At 34.7% G+C, this 19,748-nt stretch overlaps 3 protein-coding genes across 4 annotated transcripts; 1 reads left to right on the forward strand and 2 right to left on the reverse strand.

Annotated features, from left to right (window-relative positions):
- Positions 1 to 41: 41 nt before the first annotated feature.
- rnaset2l (ribonuclease T2, like) lies at positions 42 to 6,602 on the reverse strand. 2 transcript variants are annotated; one of them, XM_026226265.1, is made up of 11 exons: positions 6,465 to 6,602; positions 3,267 to 3,337; positions 3,070 to 3,163; positions 2,060 to 2,117; positions 1,819 to 1,886; positions 1,639 to 1,696; positions 1,480 to 1,547; positions 1,206 to 1,319; positions 1,077 to 1,125; positions 931 to 1,005; positions 42 to 335 (listed from the first exon to the last, which is right to left on the reverse strand). In XM_026226265.1, exons 2-11 carry the CDS (start codon positions 3,274 to 3,276, stop codon positions 144 to 146), a joined length of 786 nt encoding a protein of 261 aa, XP_026082050.1. In that variant the 5' UTR covers positions 3,277 to 3,337; positions 6,465 to 6,602; the 3' UTR covers positions 42 to 143. The 2 variants fall into 2 exon arrangements, with proteins under 2 accessions (XP_026082050.1, XP_026082051.1); XM_026226266.1 differs by lacking the exon at positions 6,465 to 6,602 and having other exon boundaries at positions 3,267 to 3,739.
- cox7a1 (cytochrome c oxidase subunit 7A1) lies at positions 4,262 to 6,650 on the forward strand. The gene is made up of 4 exons (XM_026226268.1): positions 4,262 to 4,410; positions 5,615 to 5,701; positions 6,307 to 6,391; positions 6,508 to 6,650. Exons 1-4 carry the CDS (start codon positions 4,396 to 4,398, stop codon positions 6,564 to 6,566), a joined length of 246 nt encoding a protein of 81 aa, XP_026082053.1. The 5' UTR covers positions 4,262 to 4,395; the 3' UTR covers positions 6,567 to 6,650.
- Positions 6,651 to 7,028: 378 nt separating this feature from the next.
- LOC113058401 (calcineurin B homologous protein 2-like) lies at positions 7,029 to 11,336 on the reverse strand. Its single transcript, XM_026226267.1, has 7 exons — positions 11,071 to 11,336; positions 10,476 to 10,548; positions 10,293 to 10,373; positions 9,809 to 9,933; positions 8,504 to 8,565; positions 8,305 to 8,427; positions 7,029 to 8,217 (listed from the first exon to the last, which is right to left on the reverse strand). Exons 1-7 carry the CDS (start codon positions 11,135 to 11,137, stop codon positions 8,164 to 8,166), a joined length of 585 nt encoding a protein of 194 aa, XP_026082052.1. The 5' UTR covers positions 11,138 to 11,336; the 3' UTR covers positions 7,029 to 8,163.
- Positions 11,337 to 19,748: the final 8,412 nt, after the last annotated feature.

The following is a 19,748-nucleotide window of genomic DNA, read 5'->3' on the forward strand; positions in this document are numbered from 1 at the left end:
GATGTTCTTCTGGTTTACTAATGGGAAAAAATGCAGCCAAGTTTAATATTTAGGAATTATGTAACATTTTTATTCAAATGCATTCGATCTGAGGACTGGAAAAGGACAGTCAAACATGAAAACAGTGAAAGCTTCAGCTTCTCTTAATTGCAGGGTTCATGAGGATTTTCGTAGTTAATTGGAACATAAAAGACAGTGCTGTTCTTCGGACAGGGATGTCCTGTGCTGTTAGACCACGCTAACAGATCAAACTTTTGCTCTTGTTCTTGTTTGGGGCATCCAAGGGTTTGGTTCCTGGAGAGATGGATCTTCAGCTGGATCAACGCTTCACGGCCCTAAAAATGAGGAAACAACAGTCATGATTTAGGATTTTTACATGTAATTGTAAATGACTTCTTTTACTTTTTAATAATTAATTCCCTTTATTAAGACTGGGTATTAATACAGATTTTCCAATCCCAATTCATCGGAGGATATTTATGTTTTGCCATTTTTGCTTGCATATGAAAGAAGCTCATACATGTGAATTATTACAGTATTTAACGTTTGATTCATTAAAACTGGTCTTTTTGAACTAATTAAAAGAAAAAGTTATTTATTTCATGAATCTAGCTACACTTTTAGAGCTGCACGGTTTTGGTTCATTATTGGTTTGTGAATCTGAGTACAGTAGGGTGTTATTTTACGTGATGCCCACAAAGATATCTCAAAAGAGACATATTTTTTGCCATCAAAAAAACTCATTACTAACTCGTTCACAAAAAAAATATGAATATGATTTATCTAGTGCCATCTGCTGGACATGAAGTAATGTATAAATGTGTTTTAATGGATTTTGGGACTGTTCCATTGACAATCTCTATTAAACTAAATTTCTCTTAATATTCTCAACTGAATATGGTAAATATAATTTAATAATGCTTATCTCACCTCGCTGTCCGTCACACATTGCAAATCATAGTTTTCTCCAAGCAGCGGGGTCAAAACGCCACGTATGTCGTCAAGCTGCGGATCACATCATGGAAAGATTAATGAAGCGTTGCTTCTCAAATGTATTCAAACTGAGATTAACTTACCTTATATGACACTTCGCATGAGGTTTTGATTCTAGATTTTTCCAAGATACTGAAAACAAATTAAATCAGTGAAAACAGATGAGTTCATGATAAAAATGATATCATGGTATGTGTGCTAAAAACACCCACTTATCAATGTCATAGAGTTTCCGAAGCTTGACAGCGGTCTGGAAATAAAGAAGCGGTGAACCCATGGTCTCCACACAGCCTGCACACGTCCCGTGTTTAACCCATTCATCCTTCCTGCCAAACCGAATCAAACCAATCACTGTTGCTTCTTAGCAATGAAAATATGACTGAGCTACTATCAGACATACCAGATATTAAGTTAAATATGCTAATTTTTTCAAGCCGTGAGACATTAAAAATCCCAAAACACTGAAAGATCATAGTTTGTGTTTACCAGAAGTAGAAGAAGTGCTTTCCTTTTATAAAAGATGGCCACAGTTTCGTGAGATCAGGCTCAATTTCCTGAACATAAACAAGAGGTTACGTTTTATATTAGTGATGTTTCAAAAAATAACAATAGAAACAAATACACAGTGGACTGAAGTGTTTTTACCTCAAGATGGGAATGGTATATCAGCCAGCAGTCACAGCAGTGACCAGTACGTATAGGCCTAAATGACATTAGAAACAGTTCATTGATAATAATGTCAGAAATAATAAATACAGAATGTTCCTGTGAACTGTTCATTTTCATATGAGCGGGAGTGGGAACAATAGCCATTGAATTCCTCACCATAGGCCATGGATGGTCCAGTATTGAACCGTCTGTGGTATTTTGCAGATGGTTTTGTTGTTAATGCCCTGTGGGAGGGCAGGGAAAAAAAGAAGACTGGTCATGTTAAGTTAAGTTGAGTTCACAACTGTTTTCATATGAAGCACAGATATCAATATCAGCAATACGCTTCACATGATTTCAATGAGTCTTGTGTGAAGTTTACTAGCACCGGTGTAATAAATAAAATATAAAGACATACAATACAGAAACTCCCAGGCCATTGAAGAGTGAGATGCATACAAGTCCAGTTGCATGAGCTGAAAATGAAAAGGGAGTTGTACTTTTTCTTTCTATTTGCTGTATCTTTTTCAATTCTGCATGTGCAGCCCTGCATTTCTGTTGCAATACAGTTATATGTTCATTTACAGTAGTTAAAGGAATACCTCACCCAAAAATGAAACAGTGTTTCTACATCTGAAAACATTTGGAGAGCATTTAGCAGTACATCACTCACCAATGGATCCTCTGCGGTGAATGGGTGCCGTCAGACAGATGATAAAAACATCACAATGATCCACAAGTACACACCACTCCAAGCCATTCAATTAACATCTTGTGTAGTTAAAAGCTGTGTGTTTGTAATAAATCCATCACCAAGATGTTTTTGTTTTATATAAGTCCTCTATCCATAGTGTTGCTTTCTCCAGTAAAAAAAAAAAAATATATATATATATGCACAGTTCAAACGTTTATCAGTGAAAACAGATGTAAACAAATATGTCGGTGGACTTAGATGTGAGAAGACAATAGGGGAAGGACTTTCTACAGGAGGAAGTGTTATTATGGATTACAGACGTATTTTGGCCAGTTGCGACAGTTTAAAAAGTTAAAATGTCTCGACATATGATGACATTTATTATAAACATGCAGCTTTTCAGTTCACAAGAGGTTAATTGATGGAGACGTGTGGATTATTGTGATTTTTTTTTATCAGCTGTTTGGACACTCATTCTGACGGCACCCATTCACTGCAGAGGATCTATTAGTGAGCAAGTGATGTAATGCTACATTTCTCAAAATCTGTTCCTATGAAAAAAATAATAATAATAATAAAAATCATCTACATCTTGGATGGCCTGATGGTGAGTAAATTCTTTAATTTTGGGGTGAACTATTCCTTTAAATATTTGATAGATATTGCTGGTCTCTACTAGTCAATAACGTATGGTGATTTATTAATGAAAGAATATTTGAATGACTGTGTCTTACTGCCTCATGACAGTCCCAGAACAATGTCCGTCATCATTTGTGAGGACCCAACCAGTGACCAGAGCAGCGGTGCAGACCCACAGGATGTGTTTATCTGAAACAACACAGCACAACCCAGTTGAAGCAGAATCTATACATTCAGAACAATTGCAGTCTGAAAATCTTGTAAATAAATAAATAAATACATCTATAACTACCGTAGCTCATGTTGATGCTGCAGGTCTGGGGTGCCGTGATAGAGTGTCAGCTTCACTTCCCTTCACCTAGTCTAATGCAGAAGCAAAACAGACCACAAACAAGTGAATGTTCTATGTTTGCATGCCTGAGAAAAAAGAAGTGATACTGCCATGCCCTACTTGGCATGATTAGAAAGAAGCTGGGGAGATTTGGAGAAAGTCTCGCCTGAGCCATCTTTAATAGTTGAGGTACTTGTGCAAGATTATCACGATAACACAGTGCCCTTTAAAGTTTTTTTTTTTTTTATAACACAAAGTAATTTTTTTACTTTTTAAAATGATGACTGAATTAAATGTCCTCTTTTTAAATATGCACACACTGGCATGATATTACCATAACATTATATAACATGAGATATTATTTCACAAAGAAAGATATCACTTAAAATTGCCTTTGAAAAGACACTAACCTATCAAATGCTATAGATGACATAAAAAATTATATATAAAAAAAAATGCTTATTTGTCAGATGGCTGTAATTGTATTATTTGATTAGATTTTTTGAAGGTTTGGTATGTTGTTTAAAAACAGTTGTGACAAAATGTAATGCTTATTTGTCTGATGTACCATTTCATTCTTTTTATTTATCTTTAAAGGTTTTTGAAGGTTTGGTAGGACCCTGAAGTTTCAAAGAAGTATTAAGTGTCAAAATTGTCAAGTCCAACCAAAATCATGACTCCATTAATGTTTGAAGAAAAGTTGATCTGTTGTAGAAATGATGGCCCACATTCTTGAGAATGTCAGATTTTGGGACGGTAATGAATTGTGTAAAATGAAGAGGGAGGTAGTAGTTTACGACCTTTGGACTGGCTCTATTCATGACAAAATACGGGCATAGTGTAAGACATTTTAAGGCATTATACTTCAGTGAAAAACATATCACAATATGCTTTGTAAACATGAAGCATGAAATATGTCTACTACTTTGCAGTTCAGTGTTGTATGTCAGCTGGTAGCTTGGCTGTTCCGAGTGATCTTTCCATGCCTGACTGCTTGGCTCTGGTTCAAGAGCTCTGCTATATGTGTGTGTCCTTGTAAGGGTCCCGACTAGACGAGAATCAACAAGCTCAACAGAGAGCAGCGTCCGACATGAAGCATTTACTGGTAAATACACTGCTATTCTTCTTTATTCTTCCATTGTCTGTGGCATAACAGCTGTAGAGGAAGAATCTACTCCTAAAATACTTGTGAAACAGGAACAATGCCACACAACGCTACTCTGACCTTACTGCAGACATTGCTTGAGAAAGCTGGTTGTTAGATAGAAGTCTTGTTTTTGATACGAACAGATGGTTGTACTGTAACTATTGGTAATTACAGTGGTTTTGAGAATGACTGACGGCCTTAAACGACCTCTAAAGAAAACTGATACCGAAGCACACGCTTTATGAGCAATCAATTCAGTGCGTTTGTCTTTTATTCTAAAAGTTTTGAATGTGCAAACAAACCTGTTTTAAAAAACCTAATCAGAAATGATTTTTGTACTCTACATGGAATCTAACAGATCATAGGTTTGCATGTAAACGGTTGTCTTGAGTCTCTATAATCAGTGTGTTTTGATATGAAATGGACACAAGTGTTTTTTTTTTTAATGGACACTGAGGTCATGTCCCCATTAGCCTCTCCACATTTAGCATGCGTACATGCAGAAAAACACACACACACACGCTGGTGGACAGCGAAGTAAAAGGGGTGAGACGTTCAGTGTGTATTACAATCTGATTGGTTTGTTCAAGGTGCTGGTCAGCAGCAATTGGCTAAAACCACAACTCATCTCTGCTCCACATGAGCTTGGTTGACCTTCACAAGCATAAAAAGTTACATTCCTTTTACACGTTTTGTTCTACTTGACTTATTTATAATATAGCAAAGATATTCAAAATATTCAAGTGTAGGATCGCTTGGTCTTCTCTTTGGGGTCTGAGAGTCCCAAAAGAGTAGCTCAAAAATACAACTTGGGCTATTTAACACGGACATAGGTTGATAATTCATGAATTTTCCCAATCTAATGAGGAAAAACTATAAATGGAAAATGTCAATGGAAAAACTTGTAAAGCCATAGAATCTGTATGCGACAGATAAAAAGTTGTTTCTTTCACATCACTAGCATTTTTCTGCTATCATGTTTTACAATTTTAACATGATTCTACCATGTTTTAACATGTTGCTGGTATAATTTGGCTATCATTTCAGTCATTGCTTACATATATTAGCATGCATTTTAACACATTGTTCTACAATGTTTATGGAATGAATGTGCTTCAATAACTTGAATACTTCAAATGTCATGAAACTTTGGTTGTTTCAGAGTATTTCCCGGCTAGCCTCCCGGGCCTTCAGCACAACAGTCCGGCAAATGAAAAACAAGGTGCCTGAGAGGCAGAAGGTTTTCCTGGTAAGAAAAATGCTTATTTTATTCACAACTTTAAAGTTCAGTGTGAATGTATTTCTTTCCTCCGTTCGTATAATTCCTATAAATAAATAAAAAAGAAGGTTGCTAACTGAACAGTTTCAGTTCCCATTGACTGCCATTGTATGATAAAAAAAAGAAGAAAAAAAAAAGAGACAATAGAAACCAAAACTGTTTGGTTACAACATTATTCAAAAATATCTTCTTAAAGATATAAAAAATACTCCATATAAAATAAATAAATAACTTAATAAGAATGTGTTACTTATTGTAAATAACTGTAAATAAATAAGACCTTTATAAATTATTCATAATTTAGAATCAATAACAAATAAATATATATGATGTATTATAGAAGTAATTAATCATTAAAAATCAATCAATAAAAACAAAAATATTAATATTCATATCATTCATTGTGTATCTAACGTGAAGAAACATTAGATTTCTATCTATCTGCAAAGATTACTTTCGCATAACAAAAAGGACATTTCAATTAATATATCCATACAGATTTCATGTTGCATTGTTTGCCGTACATTGCCAGAGTAACATCTCCGTTGATTTGCAACATTTATCCACACTAACAGGAGGATAACGGTCTGCCAGTCCACATTAAGGGAGGCACCACTGATGTGCTTCTGTACCGTTTGACCATGACCATCACAATAGTAGGTACGAAACCCTTCTGGCCAATCACAAACACTTGACATTTCTTTTTTTATTCAGGTTTATAAAACGTACATACCAGTATTAAGAGAAGCCTTCTCTCCCTTTGTGCTTCTCTTTAGGCACTGGCTTTTCCTGCTACTGGTTGCTGGTGGCCTCTATGCCCAGGAGAAAAGCATAATACCTTGGATACTGCATGATGCTGTACAAATCTATTTCATTTTAAATATCTTAAACAATAAAACACATGTAAGAAAGAGGAATACATTATGTTCAATTCTACATCTATGACTCTCATACATTAATGTTTGGTCACTACATTATACTACTGTTCAAAAGTATTTATGTACTTGTAAGAAGTACTTATGCTCACCAACATTAACAGTGTCTTTACTGTGACTTTTGATCAATTTAAATGAAATGAATGGTAGTGTCTCACTGGCAGGAATCAACAATACACACTTTTGGCGCCACCTAGTGCCTATAGCAAAACACAGCTTAAAATAAAAGCTTGTTTAGATTTTAAAATGAATTTCAGTTACAAAAACTGCTCACTGCTTAAAGAACTGGGTTTGTGCCACAAGAAGAGGTCAGCGATTTTTTTAAAACTTTGCTCCAGAAAGATACCAAACAATACTTTGAATCCTGTGCAAAGTTAATTTTTAATATCATTATTAAAAGTCAGTTAAATTTCATACAAAGATGAAAAAGCCCTCTTTTTTAGTGGTTTTGGTACAGCATGGATAAGTGCAAGTAAGGTGAGGTAGCCTTTCTTCTCACTTGTAAGTAAAATGGCAAGAAGCATAGCGGCATTGAAAGAATAACACATTTTTTGAGATTTGAATTCAGAAAAAAAAAATCCAGTTTTTATCAGGAATTAAGATAAATTAAGAGAATTATTAAAAATGCATGGTAAGCACCATGCAACCAAGATGTTTAAAATCTACTGAGATGGAAGCGTAAACATCTAATAAACCTTCAGATATGAGAAATCTTACCTTGAGATTGGCACAAAATTCTCCACATATGTTGACATAAGACAACACTGGGCATTATTATGAACTCTTTCCTACTAGTTATAATTGTATACAAAATTAAACAATCAATTTAGAAAATTAATTCATCAAGCCACATAATGCAAAAATCTACATGGTCAGTAAGATTTTTTTATGTTTTTGAAAGAAGTCACTTATGCGCACCAAGGATGCATTTTTTAATCAAAAATAAAACTGTTATAATGTGAAATATTATTATAATTTTAAAATAACTGTTTTAATACATTTTAAAATGTAATTTAAAATTTCCTGCGATTGTAAAGATGCATTTTCAGCAGCTATTTTCAATATCACATGATCCTTCAGAATTCAAATATGCATCTTCGCAGCTCAATGAACATTTATTTTTATTATCAGTAATAATAATTATCATCAGCTAATCATTATTTTTGTAGGAACATTTTTTCAAGATTCTTTGCCAAATAAACATTTTTTTGAAATACAAATCTTTTTGTAACATTATAAATGTCTTTCCTGACACTTTTACTTTTGATCATTTTAATGCATCCTGACAGAATACCCATCTAACCAACTCCAAACTTCTCCAGTATTGTAAATTATTTGTCAATGTGCAGTTTTTGTGCAGACATTACCAGTGCATTAAATTCCTGTTAGACAGACAAACACAGATCCCGTCATACTGTCCTGATCATTTCGGGATATTCCTTCCATTTTCTGAAGCTTGGAGATAGAGGCATACAAGCTTTCCCATGATGCTCAAGTCTAACGCAAGAACCGAATGCTCATCTTGTGGTCGATGTTGACCTTCTCCAGAGACTATAACAAAACAGTAAACAGGTTCATCAACATTATAAAACAGGCTGCTTTTATGAAACACCGTGAATGCAGAATTTCAGGTGATACCTTACGAAACTCCTCAAAGGATATTGCTTCATCCCGGTCTAGATCTGCTTCTTGTATAGTGCGGTCTGCTATGCTCTCCAGCTGCTCCTCTGTCACCTGCATCCCGAGCATGGCCCGGAGAACCTGTCAATCAGTCTGCGGTCAGTCGTATTCATTCAGTGAGAAAACAGCTGAAAACATGAACGTAGAAGCTAGTGACCTTTAAAAGCTCATCTCTGGAAATCTTGCCATCCTTGTCTTGATCATACAACTGAAATGCAACTACAGGAACGAAGAGCAGGTGAGATTTAATAGAACAAGATAATTTCGGCTTAAATCAATATCTTGTATGCATTTATTTATTTATTGAGTGAACAGCAGTGTAATAAACAGGATATCATTCAGTCAGATGGTCATTATCGTGAAATAAACCCATTCAGGGTGTCCTTTATTCTGTGATAATGGCCGTCTGAATATACATGATCTCTACAGTAGCATCTTCTACACCAGTGGTTCCCAACCTTTTTCAACTCGCGGCCCACTTCAAAAAAATTAACTGACCCCGCTATTGTTGGGTTAATAACTTAGTACTCAGAAGCTATATTTTAAACTATATTTATTGAATAAACTAGGGCTGTGCTATATGGACAAAAAAAAAAAAAAAAAACTATCGCGATTTTTTTTATCAATTTTGCAATTGTGCTTTTACAGTCATAAATGCATTCAGGATTAACTTGAAACATATTTCCAAAAGAAAACCAATCAGAGCTTTATCAAAAAGTTGTAACATCTCTAGAACAGACATAAGTCAAAATTATCACTATAGTGAAGATGTAAAAAAATTTATAGACTTGTGGCAAAAAATAAAAAAAATAAAAAAATCCTGTATACAGGGACTTTTTTTTCTTTTTTGCCATGCATTGTTCATAGAGCTCATTAATTGTAGCAGTGCCTCAGGTGTTTGCAGTGTGTATACAGTATGTGTATGCGGTCAGCAGTGAGAGCGCATAAATATAACGCGAAAGCACATTAAAATAATGCACGAGTGCGAATCTCTCTGTTCGCAGCAGATTTCCTTTGCTCTGTCACAAAACCGGTCGTGCTTGCTCAGATACACGCTGCTTTGCGAGGAGAGAGTGTGCACACTTAATACGTTTCTTCTCTCACTTAAACTGCATCCTGTTCACTAACAAATTCACTCTATGCTCATGTGTTAGACATGAATTATTTTCGCACGTTTTTATTTCTAGCCTTTTACTGCAGTGAGAACGCTCTGATCCGTCAACATTGGCTCAGAAAAAAGGCACATCACAGACAGTGTGTGAACCTGGAGTTAGGCATATGCGCACGCTCAAATCGTTATTTTAGGACGTTTTCTTTTAATCGCACAGCCCTAGAATGGACTGGAAATGAACAGAAAATAATTGGCGGCCCACCTGCAATACCACAGGTTGAAAACCACTGGTCTATACCATTACTGAGAGGATGTGGTTAATCTCACAGCTCAAAGCAAAAGCAAACATACATTTGAGTTTGTTGCTCCTGCTATTGATGGGTTCGGGAGAATTGGGCTCTTTGGGTCGGTCCTTGTCAACAGGGCGGAAATGAGCCAGGATCTTCACAAAAGTGCTGAAGTCCACCGTTTCCTTCCTGAGATTAACATCATTATTGATGACTTAAAGACCTAACTGAAAAAGACCTTTTTGAGAAATGTATTCACGCATGCTGACTCTTTCAGAACTAATTTCCTGATCACTGTGCAGTTTATTTTTGCCAGTAACCACCAACATACAGACTGACCAAAATGTGAATCGACTAACCACCAGTTTAGTTTTTATGAGTCATTTAGGGGTGGGGTTATCTGAAATAAATTATACAACAGTTTGGCATGCCAAAAAAATATTAAACAGACACTTCTGGACTTGCTACACACTGTTTTATGTTTGAATCCAATATTCAAGACTCAAGTGTGATCATCAATGTTTGTAGCTCATCCCAAGATTCATTACCCTGGGGAGAAGAAGGCACCTATTATTCTGTCTCCTATGGGGTTCATCGCCAGCTCCTTTATGGCTCCAAAATCCTGGGGACTGTGTGAGAATGAGACAAGACCATAGGGCTGATATTTATGTAGTTACAAAAGACATCTTAACTGAGCTTGTGTCATGGATATAAGACATCATCAGTCTCACCAGAGATAACCCCGTCCTTCTTTATCCAGGGCTTTGAAGCGATCATGGAGACGGATAATGTGGGCAGGCGAGACTGGAAAAGAGAAATCACATCAACTGTGAGAATGTTTCACTGAAGCCCTGTGGTGTCATGACTCAACAAAAAGGCTAACAAACGAGGTCACGTGGACGGTAAACAACTTGAACCGACCATTTAATCAATTCTCCTCAACAACCAGCTTCACTGAAATTAGTGCATTTTTATTTTAAATTGTTTGACATATATGCTTACATGTAATTGTTGTGCAATGTATTCGAGTTACAAGCTTGCAACTGGTAAATTAATTCTCAAACAGAACAGCACCTGTCACTGTCAATCTGGGACAGTTTTCGCTCATGCAAACCGAGTTAATACACTATATTACGAGAAATACTATATTACGAGTTAATATAGTTAATATATCTGACACTTTTATCTTTGCGACCATACGGGTGAGAATTACAGATAAAAATGGCAACAAACGTGCAGGGAAAATGTTACTTTATATCATTGTTAACTCGGTCAAGCGCGACAACAAGCCAGGAACAAAACACAGTTGTGTCAAATGTCACTCACAGCCCGTTTCTTGCATCAACACCTCGGCGTTTGGAATTTTTAATAGGGTGGAGCTCGTCGAACCCATTTTATATAGTTTTGTGTTGGCAGCTTTCGAACATTTAGCCCATATGCAGAGAACCGGAGAGCAGAAATGGATGAAAACTGAAAAGTCACGACATTAAAAATCTGATTTTACAAATTGTTAACGGAATTTTCGCATACGCCGTTGCTTTTGCCTGGGCTTGCTCAGAATAATACAAGCTCTGTTTACACAGATTACAACGCCCACTTCACTGTTGAAATCTGATTCATTTGAGTCGAATCTTTTAAATGACTCCACAAAATCGGTGAACCGACTTGAACTGAGAGCCGTCTCTGTTCGAACGTCCGACTTGTAATGAGCCAAGAACCGTAATGTGAGACAACGTTTAAAAATGTTAAAAAATAAAACTTGTTGGAAACACTTTTATCCCGTGACTGCGTGAATGTTTTATCTGACAAGACAATTTTGTAGAAAATAAATTTTGGATTAATATTTCGGAGCGAAATCATTGTTGCGACTGAACTCGGGCAAACGTTATAAAAAAAATCAAAAAATCAACAGCGATATGTGTCCACATGATTTAGTGTTTAATATCCACTTGCAACGTGATTACGTAATCACGTACATCATGAGCATTATGAATCATTGAAACGGGTCTGTGGAATTGTTTAAAAGAACCGATCAGCTGAAATAAGTCGGATTTCCCATCGCTGTATTTGCTCATAACAATCACATTTAATCTATAACTAATAGCATGTTTGTTTTGTTTTTGTCTATGCTAAGTTATCCCCTACATTTTGCAATGTATATTTAATGGCAGCATCGCACATTTACTCGGATAATGTTATCAGATTTGTTTTTCTTCTTGTGAGAAAGAACATACACCAAAAGTTTCGCAACAGTTTGTCTCCTCGGCACATTAATAAACAATGTTTGTTTGTAGAAAGAAAACATTTGGTAGCGTTTAAGACAGGCTCAGCGCCTTTTAATACACTGGAGGGCGCCAGAGTCTTTCATTATGAGATGAACGTCCATCACACTGTCTGTACACTTTACTGCTTATGTAAGATATTAAAATATGATTCTGAAAGTTCCTCTAAAGCCATTTATTTCGTTCAGTCTTAGTTGCATCTTTAAAAGAATTCATATTTCCCTTGATCCTACACTGTCTTGGGACAGTGTAACTGCTGGTCTCAGAGCTTGGCATCTGAGTAGTTACTTTTGAGGCAAAAAATTACAAATAAAATAAAAACCTTGCTGGTAGATAAAAGTATCAAAATAGTTACCTCACTACTTTTAAAAACCATATACAAAATGGTGTCAGGAAAGGAAAACCTAAATATCAATAGAAATCTACTACGATCAAAAAAATTCGGTTGTTTCTGTTTGTGTCATATCCACATACAAATGCTTTGAAAGAATGGCATGTGTGGACAAGAAACAGTGACACCAATCCAAAAAAAAAAAAAAAGGTGACAAGGGTTTGTTGGATTTGGCACATCAAATCATCCATCAGATGATTAGATATCTGAACACATTTTGTGCCAGTTATTGAATCACAAATGTAAAATTTACATTCACTTCCAGGTAGCTCTGGGTGTGTCTTAAAAGATAAAAATTTAAAGATTACACAGGTTTTGCAACTTGTCTCATGTCTTATGCACTAGACAAATATTTTAAATCTTATCTAAGAGAGAGAGAGAAAGAGAGAGAGAAACAATTTAGGGGACAATCATAAACCCACCCAGATTTTCTGGTAGTAATGCATACAATTATGTCCTCAAACACAAAAGAAATCTACAATAATGGTTTTGAGGTACTCTATAGAATAGCAATAATAGAATGAGAGAGACAGTCTTATACCTTTTGGCATGCTTTTCACTGCATGCTTACAAGGGTTTCTATTGCTCCAAAAATGAGTTTTGACGTGTTTGTGAGGTCTTGAAAGAATACAAATGAAGTTGCTATGCCTCTGAAATATTTGACCTTTGTTCTGCAATGCAACTTTATTTATTTAAAAGCCCATTCATTTTATTACATTTGTACAGTTGATGTTCTATTATAATGTCATTATCATCTTGCCTCAGGTTAAATGTAGTTGGGTTGGTCCTTGTAAATATAGTAGAAGAGTTAACACAGTTGTGAATTTCTCTGTGAACTGAACACATCATTCATTCCCAATTTGACATAATTTAGAATATTTTCCCATTGCATTGATTAGACGCATCATTTCTTTCCCTCATACACACACTAGACTGTTTCCTAGATTTTTGTATTTATTTAGATATTTTTTTGTAATGGGAATTACAGTAAACAGGGTGATAATCGTTAACTAAAAGGAAAACTTCACTGAAATAAATTAAACATTAAAATTGAAATAAATACAGAATGTAAATAAATAAATAATAATAAATAAATCACAGCTAGTTACTAAGTAAACATTCTGATTTGATGTACTAAATTGACCGTAATTTACATAAAATGACTGTATATTACATATACATATAAATTACATATAAATAAATTTTCCATATATAATCATATTACATATAAATCATATACATTAAAACTACATTTAAAATGGAAATAAATTTTTTAAACATATATTGACATTTAAAAAACCAATAAAATTAACAAAACACACAAACAATATTTGCAAAACTTTAATAAAAACAAATGAAAACTATGAATAAAAGCTATATTACGTCAATGATACTATAATAACACAGATCCCCAACAGTGACATTTCATGTTGCATTACAACTGTATCGAGCCGATGGCTGAAGTAAAAGTACTATGGGATCTTTTGCTAAAAATTCGTTGCAAGTTCACGTTAAAGATAATCACTAAAATGTCAACTGACCAGTTTGTGTTTGGGTTATTACGCTGCATGGGGATGTGGGTACTTTCATGATGTTTTTGCATGTATTTCATGGTGAGAACACATGCATATACACCATTTGCACATGATATTTCCATATTTGCAGTGTATTTGCAAGTTAATATCTAAAGTTACAAAACAGTCTGGAAACAAGTGAAACCATTTTCAACCTGTAAACCCCTTTGGTTAATAGTTTCTTGAAAGTCCTGTGCTTAATACATATAAATAAATCTGTCAAATTAAAGTTTGATTGATTGCAAAGTGGAATATTTGTAAACACACAGGTTGCACAGGGAAACATCTGTGATGTCACAAACCTTGTGATGCAGGTAAAGCACCCGGAGACTTACTGGCATGTACCCAAACAACATGAAGTCTAATTACTCACTACATCGGTTCATGCTTACCATAATCAGCAGATTGTTAATGTAACTGTCTCGGTGTAATCGAGAAACGCATGCACATTCCTGCAAAGAAAAGGCCTGTGGGGAAATTCAAAAGAAACTTGTTTCGAAAGGAAATGCGTCCAAAAAAAAAAAAAAAAAAAAGACTGTCTCGCTGCTGTGTTTTTCAGCGATCACAAGTGTAGAGCACTTTGCACAACTGTCTGAATGTAGTGCTTTAATTCATACATTCATACCCATTGAGATAATTTCTCAGTGACCCATTATCATGACATATTTAAAATAAGTGAGACAAACTGTTTCATGATAAAGCCACACTTTAATAATAGATGACTGATTCAGGTAATGAAAGAATATGTTATTCATATAAAAACAGCTCTTTTACTGTTCAGTACATGCATGTAAATGTATCTTCCTGTCACTTTGGCAATGTATTTGCTGATTTTTACTTAGAAATTGCTAGTACAAATGATTTAAAAGAAACAGCAACACAAGGGTAACATTTTGAAGTAGAAAGAAATAGTGAAATTAAATAGTATTTTTTTTAATAATAACAAAATCAATTCACAAATCATTTACAGTGCATCTGTCTTTATCACCTTATCATCAAATAGTTATGAGCCTATCAACTATAAATTATTAGTTAGTTCTTCATATATTTGCTGTTTATTCTCAAAGCACAAACCACTGGGGAGTAGAAGAGTCCATCTCTGGAAATTCCCACATTAAGAGCTCATCTGACCACACTGACTCAGTGTATATTCTGCGTCATCTTTCTATTTGCAAACTCACTTCACATTTTCTCATCATAGTTTTACACATCCATATCCATATTGCCATAAATAGACAAGTAATCTGTATGTTACTGTAAAAAAAACCCTGTATTCTACACTCAACTCTTTCAACTTTCATTCTCACAACATTGAAATAATATTTGAAAAGGCTAGCAACACCCACATAGTCCTTCAGAAGGTCAGCATTACTCAGCAACTGTGTTCCAGATATTTTTCTGAAAGAAAAGCAATCCTCTCGGGAATCACATCCTTTGTTAACATAAATCCATCATAAGAAATCTGTTGTATATATTAATGTAGGCATGAAAATGAATAATTGCCTTTGTTGTTTATTTATTAGAATATTAAAGTGGATTTGTGAACCTATGTATGCAGCAATTATGGATTCAGTATAGTATGAATATAGGACTTAATATAGCAATTAAATATCTGTTAAAATAATATTGTTTATATAAATTCCTTTGGAGTTTAACTATTAATGTGATATTTTAGTTTAATGGGTAGAAAACTAATAGCTAGCATATGTATGATTAGTGAGTGGTACTTGTGTACTTACAGTAGTTAGGCAAACAAAGTATTATTTAGCATAACTTTTTTTTCTATAAGATGCGTCAGTCATGTCTAACCTAACTGTCAAACATTCAAAGGCATTACATTATTTACCTTTTAGCCAGACAAGCGAGTCATACAAACTGCATAGTAAATAATTCACTGCATGACTCATGAAAGCAGATCCTTACATTAACTCAGTAATTCAATGACACCAGTACAATGACCTCGATGAACTTAGACCTGCTGCTGCAGCCCGCAAAATATGAAGTGAAACCTTCAATCTGAATTCGCAGAGAATCGGCCATTGTTTGGGACTAAGGGAAAGCCTTCAACCGTTTACCTGATGAAAACTGGTCTGTTCTTTCAATTCAGTTCGATTCCTGTAACCCACACCTCTTTCTGTTTTCACCACAGAGCCTGGAATTGAAACTAGTTTGGATGATTGATAGGTGCTAAACATGACATCCTTTTGGGCTGACACCACAAAGGTCATTATCGTTATACAATGCAGAAGATAAACACAGATAAAGGAGATTAAGATAACACTTGCCTATCAACTCCTACATTGTACCGTTCCCATTTTAGGGAATTATTATCAACGCAACAAGAATGCATTTTAAATAAATGAGTTACGATTGTGAAAGTGAAAGCACGTTAAAGACACAAGGCCAATGGGGGAAGGACATATTTCCTGTCTTTCGCACTAATTTTTCCTCTGGTTTTTATGGTGGGTAAACTTTGACCCTTGCTTGTTGGAATGCAGAAATGATCGTCAAAGGTCTTTTGCGCAAATATTTTGTTTTCTTGGGATATTCCAAGTGTGAACAAAACAATAAAAACCTCTGAATATGTTGGTACTTTTAGCATTTCATCCAATCCTATCTATGCTACTCTTAAAGGGAATTTCAGGTGTGAAAGGTGAACCCTTTGAGTCACAATGACAAACAAATAACTTTGGTCTACCTGGGATTTTGCCAATGTTCTGAGAGTAAATGCCACTTTATGTCTATCAAGATAAAAAAATATACATTAATAAAAGCTTTTCACACTGCATTTAACAGTGGATGATAGTTGTCCTGAACCACATTTTTGATTCCAGGTAAAGCTTTTACAAATGGTTTTTATTTTTGAGTATAGCAACATAGCGCATTGTACAGTATGTGTCAGTCATTTTAACTTTTGAAGAGAAAGATGTCAAATGGTGATGGAAAACACATGTTCTTACCTTTATAATCCACTGAGACATTCAGGAGAAACATGATAGCACCAATATATGAGATAGTAGCAATGTATAATAACAGAGGGCAATCCTAAACAAATAACATGCTGCATTTTGTCCAGTCAATGAAACTGACACAGCAAATATGCAAATAAAAACATTAACCTGGGGTTTAGAAATGTACAATGTAAAATGTCTGCTTATGAATACCCAGAATGAATTATTAACTCCGGATTAATGTGAGTAGTTTTGAATGTGAAGCATGATAAATGAGCAACTATTTCATGTGTGAAATCCTTAAATAGAATACAGAAATCTTGCTGACAAAAATGGGATGTGATGTGCCTCAGTCTGACATATACTGCACCTCAGGCAACATGATCTTGAGCCCTGTCTTTTCTCGTCTTGATCCGCTCTCTTTTCCTAATATCTTGTTAATTGGAGGTGAAAAAAAGCTCAAAAGTATAATACAAAATAGAGGGAAATGATTCTATGCTATCAGTGAGTTAAAAATGTATCATTTGTTTCTTGACAGTTTCAGTTGGATGTGAAATTTACACATGCATGACACTATTTGCACAATTGCATTACATAATGACTTTAGTGAAACCAGACTGGTGTCGCTGAAACTGCAGTTAAACTAAAGCGACAGCAAATGCAAAACTGAAACAAAATGAGGCAGAAGGTATGTGCAAATAAAATAGCACAAAAGTACAAATTGTTCTGCGGTGCAATTAGAAAACTGTCAAAAAGTAGCACGATGAAAGAAAAGCTGGATTATATTTTTGACAGACGGTGGTGGGGAGAATGGGCCTTGAAAAACTGGAAAACAACCAGCTTTTAATTATCACATGCTTAAAAGCAGGATGGACATCTCATTAATGCAGAACAGGTTGATGGGACATTGATAGCTGAATCCTTTAAGCAGAGGCTCTAATTGCTGAAATCACTGAAGGACTGTATGTGTGTCCTGTTCATGGGACCCTGTGCAGCTCTGATGCTTGGCTTATAAAGAAAAGGACCATCAATGTGTTCATTCTGGATCCTTCAATTTAAACCTTATTAAATTGTTATTATTATTATTATTATTATTATTATTATTATTATTATTATTATTATTATTATTATTATTATTATACAAGTAATTGACCATGTACTCTTTATTTATTTATTATTTCTATTTTTGTTGTGCTGTTGATGAAGGGGTGTATTATGAATAAGTTAGCGTGCAAAGGCCTTTTCCTCTGACTTGTTTAATCACAAAAATCATTGTGAGAAAAGAGGCAGTGGCAAAACATTTTCCAGTGATCAATCATCTGAGAAAACAGCTTATCTGATTTCCCTTCTCTTGAATGCATGAATACCAGATGGAGTTTACATAATTTGCTTTACTATTTGATTTGTTTATTTTATTTTCTTAAATTAAAGTATAAACTAACCAATGAATAATCCCACAGTCTATTCATTAGGTCATTAAACCTCCAGCTTCCTAGAAGCATTTAAGTAACATAAATATCCAGATACTAAACCAGTTTCTTGTCCTGGGCAGTGATTTCTGTTAACAATACTACACAGACATGTGCATTCACTATATTCCCATTTGACCAATGAATGCAAGAACATCTGACAATCTGTGACATAGAAATAGTGCAGAATGTGACATTTTTATTATTCATTTTACACTGTTCCTCTGTAAAATCGTTTGTTTAAAATCCTTAGAAAGTTCATGATTTCAATCTGGTCTAAGACTGTATTAACATTATGAATAAAATATATTTGATATCATCATCATCATAATCATCATTTTAGAAATAAATAATGAAAGTTTATTTTTTATGGCCAGTGCATGACTTGTAGTCCCATCTGAAATAGCAGAACAGATCTAAGTATCATATAATGAAACCAGTTGCTTGTTGCCTTCCATTCAAATATCAGTGTTTCTTCTCTTTTGTTTTGTTTAAATAAAATGAAAATTGAAAAAAAAAATGCAATGTGGCATGGCTGGGGAAAAGTTGGAAACAACCTGCTCCTCGCTTTCTATAGATGTCATTTGCGCATTGTCTTCTATATTCAAAATAAACAAAAAATAAAATCTGTTGTAGGTTTTAGGGGGAATTTCCATTGTCTTGACACTGGTTTCAGTCAGTTCTGCACACTCTGTTGTCATAGAGCTTTAATTAGCCAAATGCATTTACAAAGAAAGCTTTTCTGTAAAGTGAAGCCAAAACGAGTCCCTATAGCTTCAAAATTACTCAACTTCCTGTTTACTTTCCCCATTTAATCTCAAAATGTCAAGATTACAAATAATCGAAGTTTAGAAAGAATTTAGGGGGATTCTCTGAAGTTTTGGCACAATTTGAGTGATATGACTTCTTCATGAGTGATGAGCCATTACGGAACAGTCTGAGAGGTGTTGCATGTTTACAAATTCTGCATGTAGAGGAAAAAAAAGAGAGTCTGTTTATGTTATCGGGAATCATAATTCATTTGAAAAATTTTCTCTTGAAATAAGCTGCTGAGCAGGTTTATTGCAATAGCCAGCCAAAATGTATCTGTAGACTAAACGTCTAGACAGGAAGCGTTCAGTTATTTGGAATAAGTATAATCATAAATTGCAATTTTGCTTTCAAATTAACTCAGTAAACATCACATGCTTCTTGCTATTATCAATAACAGGAAAAGGTGTCCAGCACATGTGCTTTTAGTTTCATTTTGCCATCACTGTCACTGTAATGTCACACAGTGAAGTGACACTCTTTTATCACACAGAGCTTTATCTGACACAGATCTCCAGGAATTTTCC

Source organism: Carassius auratus, chromosome 40 (genome assembly GCF_003368295.1).
Source record: "Carassius auratus strain Wakin chromosome 40, ASM336829v1, whole genome shotgun sequence".
Taxonomy (NCBI): Eukaryota; Metazoa; Chordata; class Actinopteri; order Cypriniformes; family Cyprinidae; genus Carassius; species Carassius auratus.

Coding starts and splice junctions, on each gene's coding strand:
- rnaset2l (XM_026226265.1), bottom strand. Junction 1,320..1,479: donor AAGCACTTCTTCTACTTCTG/GTAAACACAAAC, acceptor TCGGTTTGGCAG/GAAGGATGAATGGGTTAAAC. Junction 1,126..1,205: donor AAACTCTATGACATTGATAA/GTGGGTGTTTTT, acceptor ATTTGTTTTCAG/TATCTTGGAAAAATCTAGAA.
- cox7a1 (XM_026226268.1), top strand. Junction 5,702..6,306: donor AGAGGCAGAAGGTTTTCCTG/GTAAGAAAAATG, acceptor CCACACTAACAG/GAGGATAACGGTCTGCCAGT. Junction 6,392..6,507: donor CATGACCATCACAATAGTAG/GTACGAAACCCT, acceptor GCTTCTCTTTAG/GCACTGGCTTTTCCTGCTAC.
- LOC113058401 (XM_026226267.1), bottom strand. CDS start 11,137: ATGGGTTCGACGAGCTCCACCCTATTAAAAATTCCAAACGCCGAGGTG. Junction 10,374..10,475: donor GAAGGACGGGGTTATCTCTG/GTGAGACTGATG, acceptor ATTCTCACACAG/TCCCCAGGATTTTGGAGCCA. Junction 8,566..9,808: donor CAGGAGCAACAAACTCAAAT/GTATGTTTGCTT, acceptor TCGTTCCTGTAG/TTGCATTTCAGTTGTATGAT.